Source organism: Canis aureus, chromosome 26 (assembly GCF_053574225.1).
Source record: "Canis aureus isolate CA01 chromosome 26, VMU_Caureus_v.1.0, whole genome shotgun sequence".
Lineage (NCBI taxonomy): Eukaryota > Metazoa > Chordata > Mammalia > Carnivora > Canidae > Canis > Canis aureus.
This window is the reverse complement of record NC_135636.1, coordinates 30,755,787-30,779,275: the sequence shown is the minus strand read 5'-3', so window position 1 is coordinate 30,779,275 and position 23,489 is coordinate 30,755,787. Positions and strand designations below refer to the sequence as shown.

At 49.2% G+C, this 23,489-nt stretch overlaps 1 protein-coding gene across 6 annotated transcripts in view; it reads right to left on the bottom strand.

Moving 5' to 3' along the window:
* DLGAP4 (DLG associated protein 4) overlaps window positions 1-23,489 on the bottom strand; it is a 195,439-nt gene that overhangs the window by 41,011 nt on the left and 130,939 nt on the right. The window contains exon 1 of one of the 6 annotated variants that reach the window (XM_077873013.1): window positions 9,658-9,778. The exons of the other annotated variants lie outside the window; for them this stretch is intronic. Coding sequence (XP_077729139.1) covers window positions 9,658-9,712 — 55 coding nt within the window. The 5' untranslated portion in view covers window positions 9,713-9,778. Of the gene's footprint in view, window positions 1-9,657; window positions 9,779-23,489 lie in introns of those variants that run through there. 6 annotated transcript variants of the gene reach the window in all.

Below are 23,489 nucleotides of genomic sequence, written 5' to 3'. Positions count from 1 at the left end.
CAACCCTAGGAAGGTAGCCCCCTGCAAGTGCCTTGGAGGCCCAGCATGGCCCTCACGCTTCTGGCAACCATGGGCCCTTGCTTGGTGGGGGAGCTGAGGAAGAGGCCTAAACTTCTGAAGAGAAGGGACGCTGGGGAACACAGATAGTGTGGAAGCCACGGCAACAGGCTTCACAGAAGAGGCCATGGGACCCATGTAAGTCCCCTGTGAACAGATAGATCTGGCCTCAGAGCCAGAGCTGCCTTAACTCCCTTTGCTGGCCCCGCCAGGCTTTAGAAATGGCTTGTCAGATAACAGGCCAATAAGATCCCATTCCCTCTCTCACCCACTGAGCAACCTGTCAAACCACACAGCTAAATGGGGCAACTCATTTGTGTACTATGGGAAAAAGAGAACTCAAGACTTCCACTTAGCCAGCCTCGAATTCCTCCCTCCTTCCCCCGTTCATCCCCCAAAAGGGGAAAGTTGGGAGGGAATTCCAAGCAGCTAGGTCAGGATCAGGGCCAGACTGTCTTCTCAGAGCCACGTTCCTGTTGATAGTCCATGTGACCCCCACCTTCCCAACGTGTCAGTCCGGACACGTCTATGTGTTAAGACGTAGCAAGGTCAAACTTTAATTTTAAAATCCAGGGAGAGGGCCTGGCAGCAGCTTGTACCCCAACATCCTCCTGGGAATCCTCCACTACTACCCACAACCAGGTGCTTCCTAACTGCCTCTCCCATCCATTCCCTGTTCCCTTGACCTAGAGCCAGCCTCCCCTAGACCATCCATACTGCTTCCTCCCTGCCCCCCTCTCCTGTCCTGCCTTCCCGATCCTTCCTCAACCTTGACCAGCCATTTGAGAAATCCAACCATGTCACTACTTGGTTTGAAACCTCTCAACCACAACCTGGGCCACAACCCACCCAGTGGACTTGAAACAAACCTTTTGGTTGCGAGCATTCAAGCCTCCAGAATCCACACTTGCCTTGGACCCCATAGGAGTCAAGAGGTCACAAAGGCAGCACAATGGGGAAGACAGAGCAACAAAGTTCAAGGATCCCCACCCCCCCTTGGAGTCTTGTCCAGAAACCAGGATGCACTCCTGTTCATAACATTCCAATGCTAACAGTGGATCTTCCCAAGCACAGACTGGGCCAGGCCAGAGCAAACAGTTCATATACATCAATCCTCATTATTCGTGACTCTGTATTTGTAAATTTACCTACTTCATAATATTTACTTGCAATCCCCAAACCAACACTCATGGGGTTTTTGTGGTCACTGCCAGACACACAGAGAGGAGAAGTTGAGTCACCCAATGCACAGTTTCCTAGCTATGGTCTAACAAGAGGACACTCTGCCTTCTTATTTCAGCTCTCATACTGTAAACAAGTGCTTGTAAATTGCTTTCCCTGGTCTATTTAGGGTTATGTTTTTCACATTTTTGTTCTTTTTCTTGGTGATTTCTCTATAGTGCTTTAGTGCTGTCTAGTGTTGCTGAGTGCAAGAAGGCTGTGATGTGCCTATGGAGAAAATACGTGTCTGATAAGCCTTGTTCAGGCGTTGAGTTATAGCGCTACTGGCCAATTCAATGTTAATAAGTCATCGGTATATTAAATAAGGTATCTTTAAACAGAAAGATACATAAAACAAGGTTATGTATTGATTGGTTGGTGGAAATGTTTTGACCGGAGTCTTGCAGGGCCTCTATTTCCCCTAGGAGCAATGGTTCAGTATTCATTTGTTAATTCAGTATTTGTCAGATGTCATGAACATAACTCCTGTGAATAAGGAGAATGGACTGTACTCTAGCCACCTGAATCCTCAAAATGGGTACATCTGAGGAAGGTCTGCCATTGCCCCATCTATAGATGAGGCTCAGAGGGGTGGAAGGATGCCCTAGCTCACCTCCCAGCAGGGCAGTATTGGGGCTGTGGCTTAAACTCAGGCTGCCTGAAGGCTGACTACCACCCTGTGCCCCCCACCCACTGACAAACTGGGTGAGGGTCATGTGGAGGCAGCAGCCTTGGGAACATTAATTATTTCACCCAGAAAATGGGGTGAGATACCCAATATGCCCTCAGGAGGAGCCAAAGAGATGACAGATATGACGTTTTATACTCGTGGGCTGGGCCCCTGCAACCAATGTTAGCATGGTTTCTGGACCAAGGATAGAGTGATCACCTCCTGAGGGACAGCCTGGGGGCCTTTCAGGAAGACATTAAGATTGAATGGGTCTGGAAGGATGGACCACAGTCATCCAGTCAGTGGCAAGGAAATGTGAGGCTTTCACGTGAAGGGATTCTCTGTGAGCAAAGTAGGACAGAACAGCCCCCAAGGCATGAGAGGACTGATGTGGGCAGGGCATGGGGTGGCAAAGTAGGACTAGGTACCATAGCTGGTGAAGGAAAGACAGGGACCAAGGCAAGGAGCCCTGGGACAGGGCTGTGTCCTCTCAGATGGAGTCCTCGGCTCCCTGGGGCCGCATGGAGCACAGGAACAGAGGCCTCTTCTCCCTACCTGCACCACCCCTCATAAGGTCCCTCCCAGCTGGCCTGCAGTTGGAGGGTTTTACAGCTCCAGACCTGAAAGCAGCAGGGCAGGCGGATCACCTCCTATCTTAATAGCCAGGGCAGCAGGCAGCTCCCTGTGAAGTGCCAAGGCCATCTCAAGCTGAGTGTGTCCAGAATGAACCTGAATCCTTTCCTCCTCCACAGTGGCCTTGTTCTCAGAGAGAGGGGACTTCGTGCACTCAGTACACACTCCAGAAGCCTGGGAACCCCCCCTCCCATCCACCTCCCCCATGAAAGCACATTCCAGACAGACCCACCTTGGGGCTGCTGAACCTGCTGTTCCTGGTGTGAAATGATCTCCACCTCATCTTTGTGTTTCTACTTCTTCCCATCTGTCTGATCTGTCTCTGCTCAGGAGCTAGGTCACAGTGAGGACCTCTTTGACCACCCTGTCCAAAGCTGCTACTCTGAGGGCCCTGTCTCATTCATGCATTAATAAACTTACTGGTTTACTTGCCTTTTCTCTCCTACCAGAAAAGGATCCTGAATATCTAATACAGGTTCCTGAAGGTGGAGACCCTAAATATCTTGTATAATCACAGTGCTTTCCCAGCACCAGGCCAATACATTATTATTGAATAAATGAACCATTCCCTACTTGACAGGTTAGGAGTTACTCCTGACTCTGATTTGGAATCTAATGCCCAGGGTCGGGGCTTTGAGTTCCTTTTAGGTCAGCACCAAAGCACACGCACACACTGTAGGAACACAGTCTGGCGGGAGGTAAAGCCTTGATCAACTCTGCCTGAGATTGGGCAATGAGGCTGTGGGAATGAGAGCTCAAAAAACCCTAAGGAACGGGTATCAGAAACTGTTTGAAAATAACCATTCCTAAAAGCTGGGCTAGAAAGAAAGTAAGCAGTGATTCCAGCCACATTTTCCAGGCAAGGTGTATCACAAGTACAGATTTAAAAGAATCATTACTGAGTGAGTCCTGGCCAGGTGCTACTTTATTCCAGACTTAGGCCTGGGAGGGGAGGTAATTATCACTGATGTTTTATAGATGAGGGAACAGGCTTTTCACTCTGAGAAGTGGCAGTGTAGAAAAGCTCTGTTCTGTGAGGCCAGGGTGCCAGGTTTTAAACTCAACACTGGACCTGGTGGGTAGTGTACATTGCATCAGGCCTGATCCTTTCTGGGCCTTCGTTTCCCCAGCTGTAAACTAAGCAGACTGACCTTGAATGGGGGGGGGGTCCACCAGGAGACTGGTTATCTAACCCCTCTAATCCACAGCTGCCATGTGGGGACCTGGGTGACAGAAGTCAGAAATCTGGACTTAGAAAAATAAAACCTTCATCTTTTGAAAATGGATTAGCTCATTCAAAGTTTCAAAAAAACACTGTACAGGTACCTGCCTGCCAGCTAATGTGGCCTGTGGCACCTATCTTTGTGACTGCTGGAGCGGCTGTCCTCAGACCTCCTAGTTTTCCTGGACCTCTAGCCCTTCTCCTCCTGCTCCCAGGAAGGCTATCTGTAAGCGCCTCCCCCTTGGGAAGACAGGAGACCCTTGGGAACCTTGAAATTAAGGCAGCCACCTTAATTTCACCTGGTGGTATCTCAGGTCTGGCTGAGTGAAAGCAGAGAAAGCCCCTTCTGGTTGGCAGGCCAGGTCTGGTTTCGGGTTCTTGGCACCAGATCACAGATGGTGGGAGAGCCCTATCCGGAGTGCAGATGGCCAATCTCCTTCATGTGCCAGGAACAGCTGCCTGAGAGGGTCTTGCTTGTTGGCAACTCCTCCCCACTCCAGGAAGACAGCTGCTCCTGCTCCTCAGAAGCACTGTTTGTGCCCCAGCTGGGGGGCAAGGGTGTGAGAGGGTTCTGTCCTGACATGTTCAGGCCAAAGGGGCTGGAGAAAAGGTTAAGCAATTGCCCTCCAGAAGGACCCGGAGTGCAGGTCAGCTGCTTCTCTAGGGTGGGAAACCATGGGTTGGGACACTTCACAAACTCCAGGGCATCTCCCCTGGCTGCGGGTGGCCACGAGCGGACCTCGCATGAAGCACTTTAACTGTTTTGGCTCACCACCTCTTTACCAGGCCTACCATTCCTGTTTCAAAGAGGAAAAACATGAAGCTCAGAGAAAGTGTGCAATCCAAGGTTGCACAGCCAGTAAGTGGAAAAGTCAGGGTCTGAGCTCAGCCTTTTTCATTCCAGAGCCAGTGCTTGTAGCTACTACTTCACACTGCCCATGGCTGGAGTTTGGTGCCACCTAGCTGGGCCTGGCTATCAGAGCCAAGCCAGTTCCTCAGTCAGGACCTAGACAGGCGCCTACTCCTGGGGTCCTCAAGCAGAGTTTGACAATTTCCTGAGCGAGTCAGGTGGCAGCTGCTGGCTGTGCTGGCCATGGGGGCAGAGGCCTGGTGCCTCCTGGATCAGAATCCTAGTGCATGGGAGAAAAAGGTGGCCCCCGCCCCCGTCTGTGACCACTGCTGCCCAATGCCCTTCCTCAGGCCTTTCTCCTCGTGAGGTCCTAGATACTCTGGCCCTCTCACTAGAAACACCGCAACCCTTGACATAGGTTCCCCAGTCACCCAGGATTTTTCCAACTTGGCTCTCACTATAGCCTCAAAGTAAAGCCCAGAGAGGTGAGGCTATCTCTCCCAGGTCACTCAGCTGGTTGCTGGGATTGGAAATGAGGTGGAGCCTCCAAATCCCAGGGTTCTGGGCAGCCTGGGTGGCTCAGCAGTTTAGTGTCACCTTCAGCCCAGGGTGCGATCCTGGGGACCTAGGATGGAGTCCCACGTTGGGCTCCTTTCACCGAGCCTGCTTCTCCCTCTGCCTGTGTCTCTGCCTCTTTCTCTCTGTGTGTCTCTCATGAATAAAAAAATAAAATCTTTAAAAAACAAAAACAAATCCCAGGGTCCTAGGAGATACTAATGCTGGTAATTTCTAAACCAGGTTCTGAGGGCCCCCAAAGGGAACTGAGGAAGGCTTTTTGGACTCCCATTGCACTCCAGGTCCCTCAGAGCAGCTCTCATTTTCCTTTTTCCTCCATACGGAACTCCCACCCGGTACCATGAGACCCACCACACAACTTCCACCTCCTCAGAGTACAATGAGGAAACTTAGGCACAGAGAGGCACCTGTGCTCTTTGAGGATCTAGTAGCAGGGCAGTCCCTGCCTGGGGCTCTGAGTGTGGGTGTGTCCCTTCTTCCAAACTGAGAAAGGAAGACGCCCTTAGGTTCCCAGCCTGGAGACCACCAGCTCCAGGCCTCCAGGGAGGCAACCCTACTTCCTCCAGCTCCTGAACAGGGGACCCAAATGGCATGATGCTGTTCTCAAAATCCATTTCCACCATTACTGCAACAATATCCTGCAAGCAACCTGTCAGGCAACATTCACTCCTCCCCCATTCTTGCTTTTTTTTTTTTTTAATTTTATTTTTAAGTTAGCTCTATCCCCAATGTGGGGCTCAAATACAAATCCAAGATCAAAGGTCGCACACTCTACAACTGAGCCATCAGGCGCCCCCCTCCTCATCCATTCTATGCTAGAATCTGCTACATCCTCGTTATCTTATTTATCCTCTAAGACCTGCAGTCAACCTTGCCAGCAGCTCTGCTCTGAGGCCCCTGCCCTACCCCCCAGGACACTAGGACACTTATCACCCCACCCTCCTTGGGAGTCTGAGCTGGTTTTTTTTTTGTGGTTTTTTTTTTTTTTTTTGAGTCTGAGCTTTAAAGAGACGCCAGCTACCAAGCTGCAGTTACTACTGAATCATGACTTTGTTGTTGTATGTCAAAGTTATGACCACTAGGAGGGGGTGCTGTGGAGTAGATGATACCCAGAGTTACGGGACTGCTATGGCTCCAGTCCATGTAAAAACTTGATGTGTACAGCCCCTGTCTGGCCTGGTGAGGAACTCTGGGTCGGGGGGGACGTGGGGAGGAGGTGTGGAGAATCCAAGTATTGGCTTTTCAAATACTGGCTCTAGCATGTGGACTTCACTGCTGCCTTTCCAAGGTCTTAGGAGCCCTGTCTGGGCAATACTACTTAGAAAAAGCCTTAAAAAACCACCACCCTCACTTCTGGAGGGCTGACGTTAGACCCTGATGATGGGTCACAAAAGTCTGGCTTTTAATAAGATGTCACAGGCCCCTGTGTCTAGAACCAGACACTGCCAGGCCCCATGCACCTGAATTGCTGCCCTCTTTCATCATTCTGAATGACCAAGAGGATCCCAGAATAGAAAGAAGGTGTTAACGGGCTCATTCACTGTGCCTGGAGTGACAGGTGGTATATCGGGTGACAGGATCAGGAGCCAATAAGCCTGGGCAGCTGAGAGATGGGATGAAACAAACAGTACAGAACTGAATGGGGGAAAACCTTGAGTTCAGGTCAGGTCAACACTGCCTGCCTTGTTGCCAGGTCCAGGGACAGAGATATGAGAAGGGAAAGGCCCTAGTCCTCAGAGCCTATATTAGGATTTTGAGTTTGGATCCCTAGTCAGACTGTTACATAAGAAAGCAGCACATGTGGGAAAATGCCTTAGCAACCCATGCTGACCGCAGACATGGTCTGAGGCTGCCCTGACCAAGAAAGGTACAGGACCAGGGGAGTGGGGAGCAGCTCCCACTCAGCTCTGGATAACATCGTGGGTAATGCTGGAGGCTCTGGACAAGGGGCATTGCCCAACGGGAGCCTGATGCATGAGCAGAAGTTGCAAATCCATCCCATTATGACAAATGCCTAGTTCATGGTGGGGAAGCCACACACTGGGTCCTGGGCAGGCAGGAAACTCCAGGATGAGTAAGTCCTTGTCCTGAAAAAACTCACAGTAAAATGCCGAGGTGGCAAGGAAATGCCTCCTCTACTGGGCGTCGCCCCGTGGAGCACTGCCATACGGAGCACTGTGTGAGAAAGCCGGGGACGGACTGATCAAGAATGCTGTGACTGATTAGTGCTGTCTGTCAGAGATCTGCCACAAGTGGGGTGTGATACATGTGAACCATGAATCATGCCTGGGTCAACATGAGGGAAGGCTTGGAGAGACTGGGATAGTGTTCTGGAAAAGAAAGCCAACTCAGAAAAGCACAGTTATCATCTTCAGATACCTAGAAGATGGTCCCGTATACGTGTGCTCTAAGTCATCACACTACAACCAGAGTAGGGACAGGAAGGTGAGGCTGTTATGGGGAAACAGATTTTGCACTATGAGGAGGCACTTTCTAAAGGACAGAGGGCCCAGGAGGGTTCGGCTGGGCTAGACACAGGCATGACGGCTGCTGAGAGAAGACACAAGCTCTCATGGGTGTGACCTTTCGGATTCCATTCAAGCCTGAGAGGATTGTTCCTTCTTTACTCTTCTACTTCACACCCAGTTCTGGATGTGACATCAGACATCGTGTGTATGTGTGTGAGAGACATTTATACTTCATATATATATATATATTTTGCATCCAGAGAATCGTTATCAACAAGCAAAAAAGAGGAAAATACTCATTCAGCCTAGCTACATGGGAAATGATGTGAGGACTAACACCAGGGCCTTGGCACAGATGGGGCCTAAGATGCCTTCCTCCGGGAAGGCTGGCAGCACAGAGCCCCAACCTGAGATGATAAACCCATCCTCAGAACAGAAGATCCACCAACACTTGCTGCCCCTTCCCACCCCCGCAATAACCTGCTTTTGAGCACTGGCTCTGCTTTGCACTCACTCACTGGACCACTTAGGCTCCTGGGCCTCAGTTTCTCTCATCCATAAAATGCCAATACCCACTTGCCCTGCCCCCTGCCCCAGGACTACTGGGAGAGTGTCTGGGGAAGACAAGTGAGAAAGGCCTGGTGGGGTCCCACACAGCTACTGTCCCATCCCAGCCCCGCCAAGGTGCTCCACAGGCAGGGGCTGGGGCAGGCAGGTTCAGTGCCCTGAGGACCCATAGCCATCCACCCCCTCCATGCCACACATGTATCACCGTGTGCTATTTCTGGGTGGTGACCACTGATGTCCCTGCTTTGCCAAGCTCCCTTCTCTCCCCCCGCCCCCCTCTTCCTGCCAACACATCACATTCTTAGCTTCCAGGCATTTGCACTGGCTGCTCCCTGCCAGCAACATCCTAACTCCTCCTTGATTCCGCCTCTCCTCCAGATCTCAGTTCCGGCATTACTCCCTCCGAGAAGCCTTCCCTGACTGGCTCCCTTGCTGGGTCAACGCCTCATGTTGAGATGTACTACAGCCCTTGCCACCACACTGTTTTACAGGCCTGTTTGCTTTTCTGCCTCTCCCTTTAGGCCCTGAGCCCCCTGAAGGCACTGACTATGTGGTTTCCATTCCTACAACCCTGTCTCCAGCCTGGAAGAGGTGCCCAGGCAAATGTCTCCCGACATTTAGGAGATTGGACCCTGCTTCTGACTTTATCCCAAAAGTGGTACAGGCCCGTAGGGCCTTTCCCCGTGGAAGAAGACCGTGAGGACACAGCAAATAGAAAAGAATCTGTAAGAAGTGACTTGGCAAGCAGAAGACAGAGGCACTGGGACAAGTCGTGACTATTGGCTTCCTCTTCACACCCCCGTACCCGGCCCTGCTCAATTTTTTCCCAACCACCTTTGAAAGCACAATATGGTGACATTTGGGAAGATCTCTGTGAAAGAACACCTACCCAAGTGAAGGTCACCAACCTCCCTGCCCCCACAATGGCACAGCATACGAAGTGGGTGATTAGTGGCTAATAGTCACATTACCAGTGTTTAGTGACGGCTCAAGAACTGGTGGCTCCTACAGTGGCCCAGTCACTGTCCAAAGTCCTTACACCTGCGTCTTATATTTGATCCTCACAAGGAGATGTTTTCATCATCTCCCCTTGTGCTGCTGAGGAAACAGGAGGCTTAGAGAGCTGGGGGACCTGCTCAGTGTCATATAGCAAGTCATGTTCTATCTGCTGAGTGCAAAACCCATAGGTCTCAGTCTCCAGAACCCAACCCTTACAGCATCCAATCTCACAAGGAGTAAAAAATACAAGTTCACCGACAAGTGTGACCACCACACATGTGCCTATCAAGCTTAGAAGCCACTTAGAAAGACAAGTTTGGTCTCCTCCTTCTGCCGGTGGAGTCTGCCTAGAGCGCGCCTCCACAAGGAGCACATGGAAGAAAATGGATTTTACCTCGACAACTTCTACCCCTCTGGCTGCTGCTGCGCCCTGATGTTTTTGCAGGCATACTCGTCACACCTCCCCAGGTTTTGGGCTGTCCTGCCAAAGGACCCTCTTCCGTTCTCACAAAGAGACCTGTTACATCACCTGCCCCTGAAACAGTCCCTTCCCCTCCCAGGACTGCCACCTCTCTGTAAAAGCTGGAGGCTCTACTAGGCTGGAGATGGTGCAGGTTGCACTGGGTGTACTGCTTCTGCTTGCTTGGTAGTACCTGCCTGTGTTAAGAAGGATTCTGAAGCCTTGTCCAGGCTCAATGGGAGTGCATCAGTGACTGAGGTTGTTTGCTATGGGCCTTGTATGGGAAGTAACTGCAAGTGGAAGGTATGTGTCGTCCCTGGGCAAGAGGATCCACAGGAATGCTTTAGAACTCTATTCCCACAATGCAGAATCATGGTCCTTGACTCCCCACCAAAACCTCCACCCCCTATCCTCCCCTGCAGACCCATCAACAAGAGGGTTTCTTGGGCAATGTTTTAAACCTGGTAAGATGGGAAAGCAACTTTGTTCACAGTCTTCTACCCTTCAAAAGACTGACCAACGAGGAACTTGCAGTAGCTGCAGCCTGTGAGTGAGGGTGGCTAGGTTTCAGCCCAGGGTCCACGCCCAAGTGCTGTATGACCTCAGGCCAATCACATCACTTCTATGTCTCTGCTGCTTCTGTAACATGGGGATCAGGAGTCCTGTTTTCCTTGCATTTAACCTCATTCAAACACTGTGCTTAGGATCATGACTGCAAAGGGAAGTCCATTATCCATCTCATTGATTCTGGGGTAGCCACATAACAGGAAGTATTGTCCCATTTCTCAGAGGAGGAGGCTGAGGCTCAGAGAGTGAGGAGACTTGGCTCAAATCCCACAACAGGTAAGCTGACTAAGGCACTTACGTGGGTCCTATGATTAAGTCCACAGCCTTTCTCATCCTATTATCCCTCCTCCACAGAGGGGCTGTGGCCAGACTCCATGCAGCCACCATGGGCCTGGAAGCAAGGCCACCTCTGTGGAGAAAGTCCTCCCAGGAGCTGATGGGTCTGTTAACAGTTCCTCTGGAACGCAGGCACATAACGCTGCGAGTAGCAGTGTGCATTCGCTGGGAAAATTCATCACCATCTGAACACTTCACTGTTCAGAGACAGCACATAACCCCCTTTCCAAATACATCCTCTTAAGAAGGGCTTGTAGATGAGGCACCTGGAGTTGTTGAATCCAAGAGACAAAGCAGAATGGTGGTTGCCAGGGGTTGGCGGGGAGGCAGAAACAGGGAGCTATTGTTTAATGGGGAAGAGTTTCAGTTTTGCAAATTGAAAAGAGTTCTAGAGATGGAGGTGATGAAACAATGTGAGGGTACTTACTGCCACTGAACTGTACACTTAAAAATAGGTCAGATGATAATTGTTACGTGCATTTTATCCCAAGTTTTTAGTGAGGAGTCTTACTGAGGAATTCCTTGCAAATGAGCCCAGTTATCAAATTGCTATTTTATACCCCAAATCCAAAAGTTACAAAATAAAATATTTAAAACTATGATAAGCATGAATTTTAAACACTTCTGCTCTGAGTTAAATGTGTTTGCGAGCAGGGGCTGATCTATAATTTGCCTGCATTCTCTTTTCTGACATCCAAGAAAGAGAAATAAGGAATTCAAATAGAAAATAGGAAACATCAAAGGTCTGTAAGAACAGTGATGGGTGTATTGGTATTAGAACCTTGGAAAGGAGTTGGATGGGAGAGTGGGTGAAGATAAAAGGTTTAAACTAAAAAAGAATTAACTATAGAAAATATGGGGGGGGAAAGTCATTCTAATCTCATTGCCTGGACACAAATACTATTATATCATTCTATACCAAAACTTTTTAAACTGTGATCATTTTATGATTCTTTTTTTTTTAATTTTTAATTAATTTTTACTTATTTATGGATAGTCACAGAGAGAGAGAGAGAGAGAGAGGCAGAGACAGAGACACAGGCAGAGGGAGAAGCAGGCTCCATGCACCGGGAGGCTGACGTGGGATTTGATCCTGGGTCTCCAGGATCGCGCCCTGGGCCAAAGGCAGGCGCCAAACCGCTGTGCCACCCAGGGATCCCAACTGTGATCATTTTAGAATTGCAACCTTGCTATAAAGAAATAGAAACTTCTGCTTTGGCCTTCTTACAGAGAAGTAGTGGGGAGGGTAGAAAGAACAGTGGATCAAGACTTCAAATCATGATTAAGCTGTGTGACTCTGGGCAAGTCACTTAAGCTCTCTGTTCCATCCCCTCTAAAAACAGCAATAATAACCTGCAACAAACTGCCAACAGAAGCAACATAGCTTCATGAACTGTGAGGCAGTATGAGGAAGTGAGCAATAAATAGGGAGTGCTAATGAAGCCTTTTTTTTGATGACTTAGGATCAGTATGAAAACCAATCAGAAGTATTTGGGAGTTCTGATGTTAATTTTAAAACCCAAAACACCTTTTAATACACCGACACCTCTGGCTCCTTCAGGGCAAAGTTTTTTTGCTTCAGAGGAAACAAGGTCACTGGGATGATGAAGCCCCGCCTGACCTTGCAGACCACTCCAGACTGAACAGAACCTCTTCTGGTTCCCTCAATATGCTAAACATTTTTCACCCAGGGGTCCTGATCCCTGCTGTTCTTGGCCTGCCCCTTGACAGCTTCCTGCCCACTGGCCACCTCACCATCCCTGACATGCCCTCCCCATCCTCTCAGAATAGGTCCCCCTCAGCCTGTTTCCTTCAGAGTTCTCAGCACCAGCAGGCAGTATCTCACATATTCATCACCTGCTGGCATGGGGACTTCCAGTTGATGGAAGCTCCCTAAGGAAAGAGACCAAGTCTGTCTTGTTCCCTCCCCTGTCCTGGCTTGGCACTGGCACTCTGAGCACAGGAATGGTTGGCCATTTGGAAAGAGAAGTGGTGGCTGTTTGGAGGTTGGGGCAGACTGGGATGAACCCAAACCCTACTCCCTACTGCCCCTGCTTTGAGGAAATTACGGGGCAGCAGGAGCAGAGCGAGCTGGCTTTTAAAGGTGCTGTCAGACAAACCCCGCTCCTCCTACCCCACCCTGGCTCAGAACCATCCCTAGGCAGGCAGGCAGGCAGGTCCAGATGGCTACCACCACTCCCCTGTGCAGAGCAATACTATGCAAGAAAGTTCCAGGAGAGGGTGGAATTCACAAATATATTCACAGCACACTCAGTAATGTGCCCCAGCAGGAAACCCACCCAAGGAGTGATGACCCTTCAGAGACAAACCCTGGCTCTGAATGCCTGGCCCTGAGTGCTGATGGACTCTAATGGCCCTCAACAAGCATTCTTCCTTGATCTTGGCTCTCTTGGCCCCTGGGCAGCCAACGCCTGCCATCCCTCCCTGACCCACAGTGCCTTCCTCTCCCCTACCCCGGGTGTGCCCATACCCTAGGGTGTCTTCCCCTCAAAATCTCCATCCACCTGGGTCCTGCCCAGCTTTTGAGGTTTTGAAGGTCATCTCTTCTCTAAAGCCTACCTTGATTCACTCCAGAGTCCCCATCATAGCCCTGCACTTGACAAACAATAACTTGATGTCCCTCCAAACACCCCAACCAGTCCACTTCCATCCTTCCAGGCATGGGACATGGATAGTCTTCAGTTATTTCAAGTCTTCTCTCTCCCTTGGATACCAATAGCAGCAACAGCTCCCATTTTTTAGCGGTTCCTCTGTATTACAGACTGTGTTCAGTGCGTTACACACACTTTGCTCTGGTCTTCATGCTGATGCTGATTTCAGGTAATGTTATCATCTCTATTTTGCAAGTGAAGAAACTGAGGCCTAGAGAGGTTAAGGAACTTGCCCAAGGTCTCACAGCTCTTGGTGGTGGCCAAGGATCTAAACCCCAACAGTTTGTCACTAGAGCTAAGCTCTTGACTATAGGTCTGCGAGATCTCTAAGGTGTGGGTATTCCTCCCTGCTCACCCAGTGCCTGCCTCAGCCTTACAGTTAGGCTATAAATGCCAGTTTTCTGCATTCCACAAGAGCGGCAAGGCCAGGTGCGGATCATTGATTCAGTCATTTACCAAGGATCACCTGATCGATTACCCACCCTGGGCTCAGTGTGTGCCCTTAGCGAGCAGTCTTGAGCCAAAACGACTATGTGTCTGGGGACCTTGTGATTGTGCAGACAAGAGAGGTACACAGAAATTGTATTTGTTGAAGCAAAAAAATTGAGACTGTATCTACTTTGGCAAGTCTGAGAATTTTCTTAGAAAAAGCACAGAGAAACAGGAACTTAAGACCCCCACTAGTTAGATAACAGCTAATCTTTGAAATACACAGACCAACCAAATCAGGTGTTAAGATCCTCGCTATCTTCCAAGGGACCAAAACTGATTCAACAGAACAGCAGAGCTAGAAGGAACTTCTCCTGCCAAGAAACAAATGGGGACTCTGGAGCCCAGAGCTGGAGAGGAATCTTGTTGGGGCCACCTAAAAACTCGGGAAGCTGTGGCTCCTTCTCCTCCAACCCCTGTCCAACTTCTTGGGACTGGGACCAGAACAAAGGGCATTAAGGCTTTCAGGCCACCTGGGTCCTTAAGAAACCGCCAAGAGTTGAGGTAAGTGCCCACCCTACCGTGACCGGAGGTTTAGAGGTCTTGCCAGTGGAGACAGGGCCCTAGCTCTTACCTTCAGGGAGAGTGGAAATGTTCTGTGAAAGCTGGTTTGGGGAAGCGAGGATATCTTTCCCAGGCCAGCAGAGGCCCAGCTCAGCCCTGGCCCGGAAGGACAGAGGTTTAAAAGGCAGTGGCTTCTCACCTGGGGCCACACCCCGGTGAGGCTGACTTTCACCAGGGAACCTGTCCGACTGGCCGTCTCCCAGACAGCGGCAGGCCAAAACACCACCCCTGTCTGTAGCCTGGCGCCTCCCCCGCGGGGCCCTACTGGGCCCCGCCCCTGCCAGGCCTCCGGAGCATGAGGGTGAAGAGGCCTGCCCCCTGATGTGAGGCCAGCTCGGCCTGGGTCTCTCAGGGCCAATCCCAGCCTGGGCTGGGACTGAAGCAGCTGCTTCCTGCTTTGCCTTTCTCTTTCACTTTGGTTTTTAACCCCAAAGTGAAACTGAAGACTGCGACGATGTGGGAAACCTAGTGAGAGGTAAGGCTTAGGAGGGCTGAACACCTGGCTTCCAATCCTGGTAAGGCCGCCTGCTCACCTAGGAGGAGGCCCTCAGTTTTCCATTGATAAAATGGGAAGGAGGAACTAGGATAATGATTTTAAACTAGTAATTTTGAACTAGAAAAATGATAGAACTTCCTCTTCCTCATCCCTACCACAGCTGAAAGCTGAAAGGGAGCTGCAGAAATGCCCTGTGGGGGACCCCAGAGGGCCTTCCCATTAACTTGGAGGAGGAGACAAAAGTAGCCTCAGTGTGGGGACCTTCCTGGCCTCCCTAACTACCTCTTCTTCACCTATTATCTAATCACCTTGACCCTGAGCGGGCCCTGGAGTTCCAGCATCCTAGGGCAAAGCAAATGCATCCTAGGCATGAGTCTGACTCTGTCCTGGCACAGCAAGTGGAGACACCCACCAACGGATGCCACCAAATTCCTAATCAGAGCGCAGACCAGGCCATCTACTAAGACTGGAGGTAGCCCACCCAGGACTGGTCCAAAGATCAGACTCAAACTCCAGGGTGGGATGCTTCGGTGGCTCAATGGTTGATCATCTGCCTTTGGCTCAGGTCGTGATCCCGGAGTCTTAGGATCAAGTCTGGCACCCACTTCTCCCTCTGCCTCTCTCTCTCTCATGAATAAATAAAACCTAAAAAAAAAAAAAAAAAAAAAAAAAAAAAAGAAAGAAAAACACCCTCCAGAGGTCTTTGCCTCTCTCTCTCTCTCATGAATAAATAAAACCTTTAAAAAAAAAAAAAGGAAAAAGAAAAAAAAAAAAACCCTCCAGGGTACCTGGCATAGTGTCTAGCTAAAACCATATAATCTATTTTATGGGGGTTCCCCATTGGCTGGTTTACCAAATCTTCCCACTAGCCTGGTGATATAAGAAATGCACGGATGAACCTCTCCACTTTTCAGATGAAAAAAAATGAGGCTCGAGGAAGGGTAGGGACATAGTGGCCCAGCCTGCACTGGGATGCAGGAGCTCAGTAAATATTTGCTGAATGAAGGAGTTCACTGGCCCAGCTGCTGCCAAGCAGATGCAGCCCAAGCCAGAGAAATGCAGGAAGGAGGACACAGCATGGGAGGAGGGGATGCCTCTCCCTGGGGACCAAGTCATCAACAGGTCCCCAGGACCTGTAACAGAGTCCCTTCTGCCCAATTCTGGCCCCACTCATTACCCTGCTAGCCCATTTCTTCCCTTCATTCCTTACTTCCCCTCATCTGTACCATACTCTGGAAATACCTCATTGGCTGAGGACTGCTGAGTAACACTGGCCAACTCCCTTCCCATCTGGGCTGAATTAGAATAGTCTGGTTCTTAACCAAGGAAATGAATTTGAATCCAGGGGATGCAGGGTGCTTTTTAAAAAAATACACACTTTCGGGATGCAAAAGAAGGCAATTCAAAATACCTAACAAAATTTTAGGTGCACAGACTCTCTGTAACAATTTCACTTGCAGGAATGGCTCCCACAGCTCCACAGGCACACCCGCATACACACAGGTGGGGGGAAGGTGCTTGCTGTGGCACTGCTCACAGCAGCGAGACTAGAAACAACCTAAATGCCCTCCAGGAGAGAGCTGGATGACAACTGGTGGTCCATCCGTCATGGGACTGTCACACAGTCATGGAAAAGGAGGCCATGGACCTGTCTGCGTCAACAGAGACAGACTTGTAAAGAAGACAAAGTACAGAACGGTAGGCTGTAGGTAGAGAATATGCCATCGTTTGTGTAATAAAAGGTGATGTTATTAAAAAAAAAAAAGGTGATGTTATTGACATAGCTGCCTACATATGAAGAGTATTTCTGGAAGGAAACATCAAGACTGTTCATAGTGATTATCTAGGAGTGGAGGGTGGGAGAGTTAAATTTTTCACTGGGCATTTTTTCTACAAAGTTTGAAATGTTTAACCACATACATGTATTGCTTCAATAGAAATGTAATTTCTACACATAAAAATAACTCCAGCAAAATGCTCTCGGAGAAAGCATTCTCTATGTCTCAGGGATCAAAGTCCCTGGGGCAGGGCCCAGGCATCTGGAGTTTGAAGTTTCCTCAAAAGCTGCTGGTCTACCCTTGTAGAACAGGTGGCCAGCCTCTGAGAGTAGATGGAGGCAGCCTGGACACTCCAGGGCTCTGGGCAAGGGAGAAAACGTCAGAGACGACTTGGGAAAAACTTGGCCTTAAGGCATAGGCAGGATTTGAAGAGGGCTTTGAATGTGGAACAGGTTCAGTTAAGAGTTCCTACAGGGAGCAGTGGGGAAATTTTGCCAGGCTGGTAAGACACGGAAAGAGGAAGGATTGTTTCTCTCAATATGAGATCCTGGCAAGTACCTACCTCTTTTACACTTGGTTCCCACTCATGGGACCTAAGAGGGGGTAGGCCAGAAATCTGAGGATCTGTCTTTATGTCATCTCATTTAGTACTGGAGGAAAGAGAGGGTCCCCAGCTCAGCACATGGCCACAGGGCTCCACACCTGGGCAGAGTGTAAACAAATATTTGGAGGCTAGAGAAAATTCAGGCCAGGATCTTAAGTATAGCAGCCCTCAGGTGACTTCCCTCCCGCCTCCCTCCCCAACACACTACTGAAGGAGCAGAGGGCCTTTTCTTGAGATGCCTTTACTTCACCTTGATAATGATTAAATCATTACTGAAGACCTCTTTTGTCACTTTTGAAGTTCAGTTTGCAGAGACTTGTTGCCTGGACTTGCTTTACCATGATGCTCTAAGCTGAGGGCTCACAAGTTACAACAGTCTAGATCTAAGCCACAGGCCCAAACTACAGGGCTCTGCAGCGGAAAGAGCCCAGTGTGCAAGTCAGGGGTGCTGCGGTAGATCCTGGCTATACCTTAATGATACTGTGAACTTTGGGAGGTAAGTCTCTAAGACTGCTCTGCTTGAACTGTAGTGCCAGGGCCAGCTCATTGCCTGGCACTCAGCAGGCACTTCAGTATTTGTTGAATAAACAAGTAGCTCAGCCAGTGAATTCCAGAGTGACCTTGCTCAAGTCACTTTCTGGAAAATGAGGATGATGTCCATAATAGTCAAACTGTGGAAGGAGCCTCGGTGTCCATCGAAAGATGAATGGAAAGAAGATGTGGTATATGTATACAATGGAATATTACTCAGCCATTAGAAATGACAAATACCTACTATTTGCTTCGACGTGGAGGGACCTGGAGGGTATTATGCTGAGTGAAATAAGTCAATCGGAAAAGGACAAACATTATATGGTCTCATTCATTTGGGGAACATAAAAATTAGTGAAAGGGAAAGGAGATAAAATGAGTGAAAATATCAGTGAGGGAGACAAAACACGAGAGACATCTAACTCTGGGAAATGAACCAAAGGGTAGTGGAAGGGGAAGTGGGTGGGGGGTCAGGGTGACTGGGTGATGGGCACTGAGAGGGGCACTTGGCGGGATGAGCATTGGGTGTTATGCTCTATGTTGGCAAATTGAACTCCAATTAAAAAAAAAAAAGAAAATCAGGATGACAAGCATAGTAATGACTTCCCAGAGTTGTATAAGATCTAATAAGATAAGGAGGATGAAAGTGCTTTGCAAATCAAAAACAGGCTAAGCAAATACTGAGGATTCAGAACCAATGTGTTGAAAACAATATTAAAAAAAAATGAATATATGGGGGCCCCTGGGTGGCTTGGTGATTCAGCGTCTGCCTTTGGCTTAGGTTGTGATCCCTGGGTCCCAGGATTGAGTCCCACATCAGGCTCCCCATAGGGAGCCTGCTTCTCCCTCTGCCTATGTCTCTGCCTCTTTCTCTGTGTCTCTCATGAATAAATACATAAAATCTTAAAAAAATTTTAAAAATGAATATACGTCCGAATGGTCAAATTTATGTGAAAGCATGGGGCAAATGGCCTTACTACACTTAACAGGCCACTCTAGTCCACTGTTACAATGTCTGAATGGTATTTTCTCAGGCTGTCTGTTCGAAAAGAGCACAAAAATCCCTCATTAAAACCTTTGTCTAGATTTTGGTATGAAAAAGATGGGTGCAGTTACAATCATATCTTGCATACACTGGGGTCAGAGAACATCTGCCGAAGTAGACTGGCATATGGATCCTGGGGGTGTTTACTGGATGTAAGGAGAGGGATGGTTGAACAGAGCTCAGAGGCTGTGCCTACCACGCGGCTGCTCTGCTTCATGACCCAAGGCCCAGCCCAAGGGGACATATAAAGGAGAATGATTTGCCAAGCCATCAATTTCTGTCCTTTTTTTTTTTTTAAGCCACCAATTTCTGAAATGTACCCTGGGACCAGCCCTTGCTGCCTCCCATAGAAGCCTCTTAGTAAGCACCAGTTCCCTTTCCCTTCTCTCTGCCCAGTAGATATCCCTGGCTACCACCTGGGAAAGGGAAACTGGGCTCCATCACCTGGCTCTCCAGTGCCAAAAGCATCTTGGGACAAGTCCCTTCCTACCTTTGTGGGTGGCTGATTCCTCTGGCTGGGTGAGGGAACACCCTCTCTGGTGGCAGCTAGCTGAGAATCCCAATGGACCCAGTCATGGGTGTGCCCACTTGGACTAGACACAATGACTCTGAATACTGCTCATAGCCTGGTGAATAAAACTGATGATGTGAAAGCCCCTCACTTCCTTGACTCTCCTACCTTGAAGAATTCTAAACTGGCACCCGGTCCTGACTTTCCAGATCTTCGGAAAGTAAGGGCGTGTAGGCTTTAAGGGATGTATCTGTGTGCCCCCAATTCAAGGGGCAAGAAGGCTCAGATTCCTAGGATCCTAATAGTGAGAGAGTTTCCAAGAAGCAGAGCTGAACTGTGGGAAGAGTCAGGATTTGCAGTCAGCCCTGGGTCTAAGCCACATTTTTCTTATCTGTAAAAGGGGGATAGTAAGTCCATTTGCCTCTTGCTTGGTGTAAGGATTTCTGACAGCATCCGTGGAGGCCCTGGCACAGAGCAGGTGTGCAAGCAATTTTCTTAGACTGTATTTCTTCCTCCAAAGTAGTAACATTCGACATCTTTCCCTCTGGCCCATCAAGCCCCTGAATGGGCTCTCCTGAAGGAGCACAACACCCTCTGCTACCCCAACTGTCCTTTCCCACCCCATGGGCTCCACCCAAACCCCACCCTCTTCTTTCATCTGAATGCTTGTGAAGCTTCTCCTGTCCATTTTCATTCATTCCAATTCACCCAGCCTGATACACCTTCTTAGAAAAAAAATATCCTCCAGTTGTGTCACCCATTCTAAAACCTTCCATAGCCCCCCAAAGCCTCTGCTTCTCAGCTGATATGAATTCAATGTTGCCCACAACTTCCTGGCCCCTCCCAGATTTTCCATCCAGAGCACTGATGCATCAGCAAAACTAATCTACTCACTGTTTCCCTAAATACATGCTTACCTTCCAGCCTCCGCATCTCTGCCTTTGCACAAACCATTCCTTAGAATGTCAGCCTCACCCTCTGTCTCTGCAAATCCAGCCCCCTTCAAGAGGGCTCTTGTTTCCTCTGGCACACACTCACTTCTTCCTTCTCAAACAATGCTTTTCCTCAGCAGACGCTTAATTACAGACTGTCACACAGTCTCTCATAATTGTAGGCCTTGTCTCCCTTGTTAGACCATAAGTTCCCAGGGGCAGAGGCCTCATCTGTTCTTTCCCATCCTCTCAGAGCTTGGCCCACAGCTGGGGGGCAGGCCTCAGAAAGTGCTTTCCAAGCCCAACTGGCTCCAGGCTGAGCCAAGTCTAGCTCCAAACACTTGGGACCACTTCTCCTGTCCCATGATGAAACTTCACTGACCAAATCACACTTTGCTCTTCCTACTCTCCGCTGGGTGTCCCAGGCCAGTGATACAGAGAAATGGAGACCCAGTAGGCAGGCAGGGCTATGATTCTTGCCCGGCTGTGGCATGGTCTTTGGGATCCTAGGCACGTACTTGTCCTTCCCCTTACCTGGGCCTGCTTTCTCACTGTGAAACAGGAAACAATCATCTTTTAGCTGTAGAATACGAATATTATTTGCTTTTAAGGTAGTCTTGACGAGTGGGTGGGTGAGGAACTAGGACTCAACACAGGCTGAGGGAAACCCGGCAATCTGAGAGGCACTCAGACTGCATACCTCATCAACCTCATTAAATTCCTGTTGACAACTGGATTGCATTCCTGCCCAGGTGTTCAATTCCACAGCTCTACCCTGGCCAGGTCTGACAGTGTCTATTGCCAGGGCTAAGCAAGGAAAGGGTAACTTGCTTCTGGAAACAACCAATCCTGCCCAAAACAAAGATGAGGAGGAGCCAGATTCCTCATGTGTGAAATGAGGAAAGTATTGGTATCTGCGTCACGGGGTTGCTGCAATAATACAGTGAGATGATGCCATAAACCACTTAGCACAACCCCTGACACCTGGTAAATGGCAGTGTAGCATAAAGGTTCCCATTTCTCAAGGGGCCTTCACTACATGAGTTCTCATCCTCATGGCAACCTGTGAGGAAGGGATTTCCATCCCAATAGGTCAGAATAAAATTGAGTTGCAGAAAGTTGATCAATCCAAGATCATGCAGTGGGGACAAGCCAAGCTGGGAAACAATCCCAGGAAACTCTCAGTTCAGCTTTTCCCAGAGTGCACCCCCCAGGTTCTTGGTTTTGGACTCCTCCAGAGGGCTGAACTTGTAAAGTTGATTCCTGCCCCAGACCTGCCAAAGGAGACTCTCTGGGATGGAGCCTAGGAACTTAAACTTTATAAAGATAAGGAACCTACATCTTATATACATTAGGAAACTGAAGTGCAGTGACCACTTTTCATCAAGTGTGGGCCTGGGACAGAATTCATAAGTCTGTTTGACTCTAGAGCAGCAATCAGAGACTTCCTGGAGGAGGTGGCAGCATTTGACAATGTGGGTCTCAAAGGGAAGAGAGGGTACAAAGGGGGAGGGTACAGCACAAATTATGGCTTAGAGTGGGAAGGGGCAGGCAACAGCTGTTCAGGGTAGCTCATGCTCCCAAATCCCCAGGGAGCCACCACTGCAGCCTTTCCCTAAAAGTCCAGGAAGAGACACTTCTGAGCCAATCTGAGCTTTTGGGAGAGGGGCCTGCCATGCTGTTGCCTCCGACAAGCAGGTCTCTGGCCCTCTGGGTGTGTCTGGTTGCTGCTCAGGATGAGAAAGCCAGGGAAGATGTGACTCAGTCTCTGCCCAGCCTCCAGCTAGTCCTGTTGAAGTCTGAGATGAGCTCAGAGGCAATGTCAAGCAAACTCTCCCTGCAGAAGAGATGCCAGACCCAGAGAAGGAGGAGGCCTGAGGGGCAGGCTACCAGGCAGAAACAATAAATTTAGAGCACAGCTATTGGCGAAGAAAAGTCCAGAGGTCTGGGCTCAAGCCCACCCCGATGCTGCCATGCTGCGGGACTCTGAACTGGTCCCTGTGCCTCTCTGGGCCCCCTATTCTTCATCCACCTGTGAAGCAGAGAGAATGCCAGTGCTTCCTCCCAGGACCATGAGCAACAATGGTCAGGAAAGCGCCTGACAGATTACACAATGGCTCATATGGCAAGTGAGAGATTAGAGGATTACTCCTATTATTTATTAGAACAGTCAGGTGCTTTCCTTGTTACCTGAACCTCAACACCAGGGGGTTGGCGGGTGGGGCGGGGCGAGGAGAAGCTGGGTCTCTGTCTTGTTCCCACAAAGAAAAAAGTGATCCAGATATTATTGGGAGATGAAAATTCAGATTTATTAAGTGCCTACTGTATAATAGGTATTTTTTAAAATATATAATCTCAATCTTTACCACAATCCTGTATGTAAATATGATTATCTTGAGTCCCAATGAGGAAACTTGAAGTTCAAAGAAAGTAACTTGCCCAAATTACACAGGGAATGAGCGATGGAGACCAATTCTACTCTCTGTAACAGTTTGCATGAAAGGGAGGAACATGCCTGGTATACAGGCCCAACTAAAGCACTACCTCCTCCTGGAAGCTTTTCTGAACCCTCTGCCCAGACAGGATCTCTCTCCTGCGAAACCCCACAGCATATGATCAGGACACATCCTGTAGCATTCACACATTCTCCCCCTTGTTCTGTGATCAAGCACACTTTTAACAGGTAAGATGAGCTGTAGGTACAAATAGGTAGCCATTGAATTACCTTAGAATCCTCAAATGTCAGAACTGGAAGCACCTAACAGGCCATGCTATCCAACTCACTCATTTTTCATAGAGAAAAATACAGAGAGAGAGGGATGCTTGTCTGAAGCCACATTGCATCTTAGCACTGCCAGGAATAGAACCTGGCGTTCTGCCTCACAGAATTTCTTTAGGGATTCTATGATTTCAGAATCAGTTTTAGGACAAAGATTATTATTCCCATTTTACAGATAAGGAAGCTGAAACCCAGAGAAGGTGGCCTCCCTGAGAGTGGGAAAGATGTGAGGACCAGCATCCCGATCTCCTGGTTCCAGGCCAAGGGCCAAGGGCCAAGGACCAAGCCCCTCTCTCTCCTCAATTGCAAGTCATCCGTGTAGTGTGTCAAGCACAGGACCCAAAGTAATAGGTAAAATGGATGTTGGAAATTGTCATTATACACCAGTGGGCAAGTGACACTAGCCTGACAGTGACCTACCTCCTCAGAGGCAGTGCCATGGAAGAGGACCAAGTCCTTGCT